The sequence below is a fragment of the Giraffa tippelskirchi genome, chromosome 13 (assembly GCF_054371585.1).
Source record: "Giraffa tippelskirchi isolate mGirTip1 chromosome 13, T2T-mGirTip1v1.2.pri, whole genome shotgun sequence".
NCBI classification, from domain to species: Eukaryota; Metazoa; Chordata; class Mammalia; order Artiodactyla; family Giraffidae; genus Giraffa; species Giraffa tippelskirchi.
In genome coordinates, this window is record NC_137287.1 from 101,600,534 (window position 1) to 101,612,302 (window position 11,769).

The 11,769-nt window shown below is 42.1% G+C and overlaps 1 protein-coding gene across 8 annotated transcripts; it reads right to left on the bottom strand.

Annotated features, from left to right (window-relative positions):
• Positions 1 to 597: 597 nt before the first annotated feature.
• On the bottom strand, positions 598 to 11,721 carry CSTF1 (cleavage stimulation factor subunit 1). 8 transcript variants are annotated; one of them, XM_081560581.1, is made up of 6 exons: positions 11,587 to 11,721; positions 8,805 to 9,005; positions 6,983 to 7,260; positions 6,682 to 6,879; positions 5,245 to 5,635; positions 598 to 2,852 (listed from the first exon to the last, which is right to left on the bottom strand). In XM_081560581.1, exons 2-6 carry the CDS (start codon positions 8,971 to 8,973, stop codon positions 2,593 to 2,595), a joined length of 1,296 nt encoding a protein of 431 aa, XP_081416707.1. In that variant the 5' UTR covers positions 8,974 to 9,005; positions 11,587 to 11,721; the 3' UTR covers positions 598 to 2,592. The 8 variants fall into 8 exon arrangements, with proteins under 8 accessions (XP_081416707.1, XP_081416710.1, XP_081416706.1 ...); XM_081560584.1 differs by having other exon boundaries at positions 8,798 to 9,005; XM_081560580.1 differs by lacking the exon at positions 11,587 to 11,721 and adding an exon at positions 11,382 to 11,460.
• Positions 11,722 to 11,769: the final 48 nt, after the last annotated feature.

Here is an 11,769-nt window from a genome sequence, read left to right on the forward strand (position 1 = left end):
GTACTGAAAGGGGTTCTCGGAGGATCCTGGCCTGCTGTTTCTCTCAAAAGCATGTTTCCCCCCAGAAGTCAGTGTCTTCCCCCTCCCCCAATTCTGTTTATATCATGATGTGTTTTTAATAAAGGAGCTTCACTGATGCAAATGCACATTGGGGATGATTTTGATAAGCTCTTCAATCACAGAAAAGGAAACTATTGCCTGGAAGAGAAATTAGTTCCCTTAAGAGATCTGAGATTTGGGATTCCCCCCAATAATCTCTTCTTTCGGGTGGTTCAGTGATAAGGAATCTGCCTGCCAATGCAGCAGACTTGAGTTTGATCCCTGGGTTGGGAAGATTCCCTGGAAAAGGAAATGGCAACCCACTCCAGTATTCTTGCCTGGAAAATCCCACGGACAGAGGAGCCTGGCGGACTACAGTCCATCGGGTGACAAAGAGCTGGGCATGACTGGGCAACTGAGAATGCAGGCATGCATGCAAGGGAAACCAAAGCTTAAGACAAAAGGTAGATTTCTCTGAATGATCTAAAGAAACAGATTATACTCAAAATTTTAAATTCATAGAAGAGCAAAGATGAAGTATCAATCCAAACTCACAACGGCTGTTCAAGACTTTATGTTTTAACACAGAAACATGCAAGAGAACTCTCCCCCAAAAATGAACTAGCTTTAAGTGATCATTATATATAAAAAGTTTATTTTAGAAATCACGTATCTTTAAAAAAAAATAACACTGAAGTTGTAAGTTCTGATCTTGACTGAATGTGACTCAGCCTCTGCATGTCACGGTGTTCTGTGGTATAATTAACGATGTGAGGAAACCAAGTCCCTTTACACTAGTTCGAAACATGAATGTGAGTTTTAAAAGAAGAAAAATTTTAAAAAGAAGTTATTTTGGAAACACATGGAAACATCTTGATCTTGTAAACAGAAGTCCTGACACTACAGACACATTGCTGAGACTATTCCAAAAGCTGAAAAAAAGTAGGCATTATCATTTCAATTCATGAACAGTTAAAAAGGTCCAATGGAACCAGTATCAAGAGTGTAGTGTGTTCATCCCAGTATATCTCAGAGATAAGAAGCAGAAAAGTTAGACCTCGACTTTACTGTTTCGAAGGCTGAAAGTCGGAAAATGTGGGTAGTTTTGGTTGGTAAATTCTTGGGTAGAACTAGTTATCCTTTAATCTACTCAGCAGGTTTCTTTCAGTCTTATAAAAACGGCACCCACAGATGGCCAAGCTCAAATACTGGAGAATCAGGACACAAAATAAATACTCACTACGGACCCAAAAATATAGCTCTTTGGAAACCTGAACTATAAGCTGTGACTTAACATGAAAATTGTTTTATAGATCAAAGAGTTAAAATGATCCTTAAGGATGATGTCTAAAGCAGAAGTTTTAAACAGTAAACTTCAGAAGACTATAAATTCCTATAACATAAAACAATTAGTCTATTTATTATCTTTATCAAATAATCCCGGATTGTATTCCTAGGTACTCCTACTCAGATCATGAGGTATCTGTATTGGGGGATAATGATAAACCAGAACATCTGTCTGTAAGAGGAGCTCAGGGCTCTTCAACGAGGCTAGAATTGAATCCAGAGAAGTATTGTCACTATATAAAAAATTCTAAGAATAAGAAAACCTGTATTATTTGGTTAATTGCAAAAAAAAAAAAAGGAAAAAAATTCTGAGAACACTGCTGCTGGGTGCATCCAAGATGAGCAGTCATGGTACATGCTGAAGGGAACTGAAAGCTAAGATTTAAAATCACGTAAGGAGAAAGTCAACTGATAGAGATCATTCCTGACGATAAGCAACACCTGACAGCAGTAGCCGGCTCACCTAATTTTGATTAGATCGACTATACTGTCAATGTTTCCCATCAAAGGGTAACAAGGTCATTTTACTGACAATAAGCATTTTAGGTTGTGAAAAGACTATGAGGGAGGTGTGCTGGGACACACACCTCCTACGAATCTTTAGGAAAAGCCGGCCACTCATTTTACTGAAGTGAAAAGTGTGTTGACAGTCAAGTTGCAGATCTGACCTTTATTATCAGAATGATGTCATTTTAGGACAGAGTTGATAGATTTTCTAAAATGAACTTAATGTGGCATAAAACTCTTAGCTGTATGCCTATGTTTCTGCTGAAATGTATTTTGAAAATATACAAGGAGGATGCAGAACAGGCACAGAAGCTAACAAAAATAACCGGATGCACATTCCTCATGACAGATCCACGTGGGATCCAGAAAGCACTTTAATACCCTATCCTTCAAATGATCAAGAGTCTATAGAGAAATAGAAAGTCCTGTTATTTACAAAACTGATGAAAATCACACTGTAATAATCAGTGAGTGCAGAACAACCGCACAGATCTGTTTCCAACTTTTTCCACCATGATTCTCCATCAAGGTAAAAAAAGATTCTTTCATACAAATCCCAGAAGGATGTAGAGGTGGCAGCACAACCGCCGGAGATGGAGCGATGACTTACTACTGAAGCTGGTGACGGACACAGGAGGGGGGCTGGTGGAGAAGAGGGCAGAGTCTTTGAGAAAAGAACCCTGTTGAGCACAGGCAGATCTAGTCCGTGGTTGACCTCCGGTACCAAAATCGCGCCCGGAAGTCATCGCTGCAGGTCATGAAGCCAGGGTTGGTGGGTGAGTGCACAATGCAGCGCACAATGTTGTTGTGGCCCAGGGAGAGCAGGTTCCGGCGCTCGGCCGTCCGCGAGTCCCAGCAGCACAGGCTGATGGTCCTCTCGTCAGGAAGCAGCACGTAGTCCTCCGTGTGGTTGAAGACGGCCTGCGTCCGGTGCACCTGCCGCCCGCTCAAGCCAGCACCTGCGCAGAGACCGAGAGGTTAGGGGCCTGGGCGCCAGGGCCAGCTTTCCAAGTTCACATCTTAGACATCAGACTGTTCTACTTTTGTTATTAGCTGTACTGATATAAACACAGCATTAATTGTTGAAGTAATACACATTTATTGTGCAATTTTGGAAACTCTTAAAAAATACACATATATGAAAAAAGAACATCACTTTTGGGCCCACCTCCCAATACAACTCTGTTAATATTCTGATGTATTTCAGGCGTAAAAACACCTTAAAAAGAAAAAGAATATACAAGTGGTGCCACATTATCTAACTTCATGTTGGGTACACTTCTCCATGCTTTTTTCCTAGCTGCAAAGTATCACACTGTTTGGAAGCACCATTACTTAACGATCCTTTTTAGTTTATATCCAATTGGGATACTGTGATAAACATTCTTGGTGGAGATATTTCTTTGGGATTAAATTCCCAGCACTAGAAGCACTGGGATATATGGGCAGCCACTCTCCAGAAGGAAGTTTTATGCTTTTTAATGACCATGAATAAAAAATCGTATTTTATGTTTAAAGTATTACATAAACTATTACAAAAAAAAAAAAAATCTGTCCAATAACCTTATACCCAGGGTTAACATTTTGATGAGAAACTTTTCCAAATATCTCTGTGCATTGTACACTCATTTGTAATTTATGTAAGTCAGAGCATACTGCATGTGGTGGAGATCTACAAAGAGGGGAATACAGCTCAATGGGTAAAAATACACACTGTGGTGTTGGATACGGACTCAGTACTTATTCTGGACTTGACACTGAACAAATGACTTAACATCCCCAGGCCTCATCTGTTCTGTGTGATAATCAGAGCACCTGTCCTCAGGATGCTGTGGGGATTAAAAGGAGGTGTGATGTCCACTCCACTTGGCAGGCTCAGTGTCCAACAAACATTACTATGAGTGTGCGTGCATGCTTCCCAAGACTCTTAAATTTCTAACAGTGGGTATAGCAGGCCAAAAATATATGTATATTTAAAATTTTGATCTGTGACACCAAGTTGCCCTTCAGAAATATTTTACCAATTGATATTCCTAACAATATGTGATTTCCTGAAATGTTTATTGATACTAGATAATACCAATCTTTTAAATTCCTAAAATCTGATGAGCAAGAAAAGGATACTTCCATTTTTGTTTCTTAGATTTTTGGTGAAGTTGGTCATCTTCTGTTGGGTTCACTGACCAATATCTGACATGTTTATTACATATGCTATGGCTATTTCCTCCCAAGTCCAGCATTTTAATTTTGTTTACAGTGTTTTAAATTAACTTTTAACATCAAAATGTCTAATATTTACTTGATAGTTTTCCCTTCTCTTTCATTATTTCAAGAGCCCTTTGAATTCTAACTAAACATTGAAACTGGAAAAACAGATCCAAAAGTGCTGACATGAAGGGGTCTTAAACTGTGAATTAGGAAAAAAGGGAATTTGCATATAAATTCAGTATAATCTCATTTAAAAACCAAATCCCAATCCTCTAGCAAAACAAACCAATCAACCACATATAACCATAAAAATGTTCTAAACATTCCTAAAACAAAAATGACTCCTCCGTGCTGCACCAGCTACAGTAGAAGCCAGGGAGGAAGCTGACTCTGGTCACCATGAGATAATCCTAAAGTAGGTTATGCTGCACCCTAGCGGTCCCCAGGTCACTAACTCTCCAATCTTCTCTGCTTACTAGCACCCCAGGAGATCCCTTACAATAATGTTGTTTTCTTATGAGTTTTAAGTTCTGGTCACAGTAATTTCAGTGTGTAACACAAACAACTCACAACAGAGGAAACTAGCTGGTTTTCCACCAAACAGCCTTTGCTGCTACGAGGATCAAAAGAATGAAACACAGTATTTTAACACTCACAATCAAATAATTAGACCTGAACACTGACTGCTAGGGATCTTGTAAAAAGAGCTCTGGCATAGCCGTTACAACCAGAGACCAATGTGAATTAATCAGAGAATCAGACTGACTTCATTGTGTATTTATATAGCTCCAGAACACTTGAGGTCTCTTTTGGGGGCTTCCTCTATTCAGGCACAAGCCAAGATCTTCCCTCTCACTCACTGAGGGTTTTCTCTGCACTACGTTCGTGTTTTTGTGGGAAACAGGCAGGCCATGGGTAAACAAATGAACCTCCAAACTCTCGTGTTACTTGCATGGAATCAGATCTAATTTTAGCTGTTAACACTCTGAGAGGAGCCAAGTCAAGAAACTTGAGAGCTGGCTTCTACTTCCAGCTTTTCTGCCTCTTGTTTGATTCACATGGATTTACTGTGTGGATTTGTTTCGAAAGTTCTGGAAACTAAAACGCCTCAGAAACGTGAATTGATATCAACATCTTACATACCTGTGTATCTGACCAGCGTTCGTCCTGTTGATATTTCCCAAAGTTTAGCTACAGAATCTTTTCCACTTGACAGAATGTATTTAGAATTTTTCGAAAAGATGGCAGAACAAACTTCTGCGCCATCATGTGCTTTCTCGAACGTTGTGATGCATCGATTTGAGACGCCATCCCATAATTTGATGCAGCCATCCTTGCTACCAGTCACGTACATATTGGCACTAGGATTGTAATTCACTGAACATATGGCATCGGTGTGCTGATCTTGAGGGTTGCAAGAGACAAAGCACTGAAATGTGTTGATGTCATAAAGTCGAAGTGTTGGATGTTGAGTCCCCACAAGTATAAAGTCTCCAGAAGGATGAAAGGAGATGGAGCGTAACATTTCAGCCTCCTGTCAGGAGAGAAGGGGGGGAACCACTATTAAACCTAGAGGAAATGCGGAGAATATCTGGCCAATGCAGAGAATCCATAAAACAATGACCAGATATTACCCAGCCATGAGAAGAACAAAGAATTTACTGAGAGAATCATTTAAACAAAGATTTCCAAAACTATTTACTGGTAAGATTATTTCAAAGAGCACAGAAGTGAGCTTATTTTCAAATAAACAATGGGTGAACTCACAATAGAATATTATCAATCTATGATACATTTGTGGGGCTTCCCTGGTGACTCAGACAGTAAAGAATCTGCCTGCAATGCGGGAGACCCATGTTCAATCCCTGGGTCGGGAAGATCCCTCAGAGAAGGAAACGGCAACCTACTCCAGCACTCTTGCCTAGAGAATTCCATGGACAGAGGGCCCTGACGGGTTGTACTTACAATCCATGGGGTTGCAAAGAAATGGACGTGACTGAGAGACTAACACACACACACGATACATTCATATACAATTAGTGAATAAAGATAAACAACTGTACTTTAAGAATAGCTCCTTAAGACTTCCCTAGCAGTCCAGTGGTTAAGACTCTGTGCTTCCACTGCGGGGGGCACAGATTTGATCCCTGGTCAGGGAACTAAGATATGCCCCCAAAAATAGCTTCTTTGTCCCAGGGCTCCAAATATTGAGGTAGAAGCCACCACTAAAACACCAGAAGGTCTGAACTGCATATTCAAAATAAGGCAACCAAATGTTGCTTTTTTGGCAAATACCTGAGCATCTCAACTAAATAATTTTGTAATTCCCATAAGTTACACTGTAGAGAAGTTGGGTTATGTTTTGTCTTTAAGCAAGAATCTGCAACCTTTAAAGAGTGATGTGAATTCTGAACCGTGAGTGGCCAGAGGAAGTTGGCGCCTGACAGCGCGAGAGCCGTGCCATCTGTGGCAGGCAACGCATCCTCCTCGTTGTTTACAGGATGACCACTGAGACGACTTTTAGAAAGAGAAGAGTCACACATCAGCTCACTGTATTTAAGGAAACCAAACATTCCTCACCTGGATGTATTTGAAGGCTCTTTTTGCGGACGGTTTGGAATAATCAAATAATTTAAGAGTATAATCCCTTGAACCAGAGGCGAGGATCTGTTCTGTTGGGTGGAAGGCGAGACATGTGACTTCATCCACGTGGTCGTAAAGAGTTCGAATCACTGGGTGGTTTTCCATGTTCTGTTGTGCAGTCTCGTTCATCATGACCTAGGCCAACAAGGAGAGAAGACAAACTCTAAGTGTACTCACTCTCATTCTTCCAAGAAGGGACCACAGAAGGTAAACAGTAAGATGTGACTGGAATCTTCACCTCGATCGGCATGGCGCTTTTGGCCAGCATTCTTTCTGTGTCCAGGATTTTAATGGATGCATCAGCAGATCCAGTAGCTATTAGCTGCCCATCTCTACTATAGGTAGCTACGCGACAGGGTCCTTTGTGGGATGTGACGTAGCAGGTTTCGTATTCTGACGCCTCTGGGGACATAGTCTGGACATCTGCATCAAACTCCAGGTCAATTCCTGTGCCAGGGGCAACTGTGTCTGACCGACCAATTGCATACTGAACTGCGGTGTCATCATTTTCCATTCCTGAAAGCAGTAAAAATGAAAGGCATGGAAAAACATCATTTTAAAAGGACGAGGCAAAGTTCTTGATCCAAACCGGGAATGCTGTTTGCCAATGTCAATATATTAGTTCTTGGAGCCACGTGACACTTAATACTGTACAGAATTACGTATGTTGAGCTGGGGGCACACACAGTGACAAGGCTGTAATGCAATATGGGTTGTGGGAGGTTAGGCTCCACTAGTTGAAGTCCTCTCTCCAGATACTTGCCTCTGAAATGTTCTACTTTAACCACAACTACACAAGCTGAAAAAAAGCACTTCTGTAGTTAAATAGCCCACTTTTTCCTGTTCTGAATTTTAATATTTTGAGTGTCGAGATCTGTCATTAGCAGTTTTGAAGCTCATTAAATCAGACAAACTGTTAGTAGTAGCACTAGTGAAACATCTTTGAACAAGTGTTAAGCTGTGAATAAAGTCAATCAATATGCATTTTGAATTTAAAAATAACTTGACATTGTACAAACAATGTTGATTAGTATAGGAAAAATCAGAAATGCAGATGAACAAAAAAATAAACATAACCTTGTATGATATATCACCCAGAGATAATTACTGCTAACATGGTGATATGAATTCTTCTGAGCCTTTCTCCATGCACACGGTTGTTTCATTTCTTAAAACAAAAATAAAACCACACCATATAACGTGGTGTGACTTACTTGGTCATTTAACCATACAGAACAAACACCTGGTCAGTGTAATAAATGTTCATCCACATCACACTGTTGGATCCAATTTTATGGATAGAGAACCATTATAACCAATTCCATATTGTTGTGCATTTCAGTGGAAATCATTCTATTTCCCCAGGCTAATCTCACAATTTACATTGCCAAGTCGAAGGGTATTAACATGTGTGGTAATTCTTATTGCTTTCTATGACACAGGCAAGCACCAGGATACACTGTTGAACAAGACAAAGTTCAAGGTTTTTATTAAACTTTCAGTCTTTCAGTGGGAGGTTAAGGATTGTGAGGGAAACAACAACTCTAAACGATAAAGAAAATTTCAGACAGTGATTCTATAATGAGGGAAATAGGACTGTTGTTTCAGAGCAAATGGGGAGATATGGGGAAGATGTTCCAAGTTATTTTAGAAGAGATGAGGAAGACTCTGAGATGACATTTGAGTTGAGATTTGAAGCAATAATAAATAGAACAGTAGAAAGCGCCAGATAATTCATATAAAGATTCAGAGGCTAGACAGAATCAGCTCAAAACCTTCACTATCTGGACTTTGTTTACTCCTCCAGTATCTAGCGGAGAAGGCAATGGCACCCCACTCCAGTACTCCTGCCTGGAAAATCCCATGGACGGAGGAGCCTGGTAGGCTGCAGTCCATGGGGTCGCTAAGGGTCGGACACGACTGAAGCAACTTAGCAGCAGCAGCAGCCAGTATCTAGCACTGTACTTGATACATACTAGCACTACAATGAAAGGGCAATCATCTTGAAAAACATCTGAAACTGTCATGGGCTCAATGAAGAATTTGCATTCACAAGTTACCAAGTTTGATGAGATGCAGGAGCTGCTCTGAGGGTGCACACACAGACTGAGGCTTGATTTCATTGATGAGACCATTGGCAATGCTGATATAGCCGTCGTAGAGCAGCTGGCTAATGATCAGCTTGTACAGCTGCTGGCGGTCCTTCAAGCCCACTTTGGTTCTGTACATCTTGGAGAAGAGGAAGATAATTTTCCTGCCAGCTGTAAGAAAACAGGTGATAATGAAGGGCAAAAGCAGGAGTAAACCACAGAAACACCAAAGGAATCTGGTCAGGGTTTAAATCCCAGCTCTACCAGCATTCTCTTCGGTTGGCAACTATGTTTCTCTGAGATCAGGGGCCTCAGCTCTCAAGTCAGAGAAGGTTAAACATGATGGTGCATGTAGATTCTTTTGTGCACAGTGGCACACAAACAGCTCAAAACATATCAGCCAACATTTACAGCTAGACCTCTCTTCATTGTTTCTTTGCCAAATTAGCCACCTGCGACTTTAATTCTTCACTGCAATCCTCAGAATCTTCCATTTCTTCTGCTAATAAAACACTGGTAATGTTGTAATAGGTAAGAAAGCTGCTATTGTGGATGCCCCAGACACTGTTGTTTCCACCAGCCTAAGTTGTTACTTTACTAAGGTCAGTTATGGTTATTCTTAAAGCACCTTTTAAGACAATGGAGCTTGTTATGTTACATAATTTAATTAGGCAGTATATCAAAACATAAGGGCAAAAAAGCTATCATGCAATGAAAACTAAGTCAAGTTGCTTTGGAAAGCATTGCTTAATAAAATATTTGCAAACAGGATATGGCGAAAACAACTATTTAAAAAAATGGAAAAATTGGAAGGACTGTGCACTTTGATTTACAAGTTCTCAGTCTCAGAAAGCAAAAGAGAAAATTGTAAATAATGGTTGGTTTTCGGGTTTATGGGGGAAAAAAAAAAGAACAAAAAAGAACTCCAACTGGTGAACATGATTAGATAATCTGATTATAAAAATCAACCTCTGTACGTATGTGTAGGTCTGTACAGACACCGGAGATGGGAAACAATAAATAATAAAAACCACTGGCAGACAGGTGGCTGTGGCAGAGAAGAAAATTCAAAGACAGACCACCGGAGAGATAATATGAGAAAGAAGGGTGGTCAGCAGTCTATTAACACCAGTACCTCCTAGTACTGTTGCACTACACAGGGGTAATTCTGAAAGGGGGAGATTGTAGTAAAGGGGTGGGGAACAATGTTTTTAACTACACAATGCTCTCTGGAGACTTACTGAGGCTACTGATCATAAGAACAGTTAACATTTACTGACTGCTGACCATGTTTCATCTCAAACCTCAACCACATCCTGTGAAAGAGGTCCAGTAATCTTGTTTACAGGTGAGGAGGGGATATAACCTGCCCAAGGTCTCAGAACTGGGAGGAATCAGGATTGGAATGCAGGCGGTTTGACTCTAGAGACGGTGTTACTAACCACTGCTTGTACTATTCCTTAAAACCTTAATGATATTAAAAAAGCTAGCTAAAATTCATTCAACATTCAAGACAGCATATAACCAGGTGGCACAGTGGTAAGGAACTGCCTGCCAGGTTGGATCCTTGAGTCGAGAAGATCCCCTGGAGGAGGAAATGGCAACCCACTCCAGTATTCTTGCCTGGGAAATCCCATGGACAGAGGAGCCCGGCAGGCTACAGTCCATGGGGGTCACAAGAATTGGACATGACTGAGCATGCACGCCAGACCACAACATAATACACATGGTGTAAGCAACAAATATGCATACCTCATTCAACCCTCCTTCAATCACATTTTAGAGATGGGCAACCGGAGGGCCAGAAAGGTTAACTCACCCAGGATTCAACAGGTTGTAAATGGCAGAGCCTGGATCCTAACCCAGAGCCTGTGCTCTTACTGTGCTGTACTGATGGGGGTTGAGCAAATACATATAAATCCATGCTTGTGTAAACACTAGAACACAACAGAGATGGTGAAGCCGCTAAAAGAAATCAGTGAACACTGCAAGGAAAATATGGCTTTGTAACTCGTCCAAGGTTAAAGTGGCCACCAGGACGGCCCACATCAGAACCCAGAGCTTGACCACTATTCCATCCTGTCTCTTCACTTACGTTAGGCGCATCAACCGGCGTACCAAGAGATTAAATAAGAAAAGAGAGGACGAAGCCCTCTTAACTCCCACAGAACGTTCGCTCGCTGGACTAGAAAACAGGTAATTACCATCTCCAAATTGGCAGATGAAGGGGCTATAGCCGAGGGCAGGAAGAGCCCACTGCAGGACAAGTTGTACCTGGAGCTGGAAGAAGGACCAGGGCGAGAACACAGACGCCCCCTCACCGAACGCTCCGCTATGACCCCGAAGCGAACGAAGGATGGAAGGGAGAGTGTGAGCAAGGCCATTAAGGAAAAGGAGGGACAGCGCAGGCCGAGTCCAGCAACTCAGGGCGCACGCCAGCCCGCTCACTAATGATCCTTCTCGCCGCGCGCTGGTCCTCCCGATGGTCCCCCAAAGGTCCCAGCCGACCGCACCAGCCACTCTCCACGCAACCCTCGATCCCCATACCCGCTGGTCCCGCTCTCTCGGTCTCCCGCTCTCTCCTAGAAAAATGGAGGCGCGAATCCCGCTCGATCGATCGCTCCGTGCGTACGTTCACTGCGCACGCGCAATGAGCGTCGCGCCGAGCGCTGCGCTATCGATCCGCACCTCCCAACTTGCTCCTGCCCTTCTCGCCATCTTACTTACGGGCACGATCGAAAGTCTCACTCACCTCCTTCAACTTTATCTACTCCGCGACAACCCTGACGCCAAAGAACTGGTGCTTTACGGACAAATGTGAGATCCAGAGAACACCGCGGGAGCTAGGACGGCACGGGTGTGTCGGGCCGTTGGCTCCACCACTTCCGGGGCCTTACGGAGCAAGTGCGCCTGCGCGCCTTCTCCGCCTGCTTGT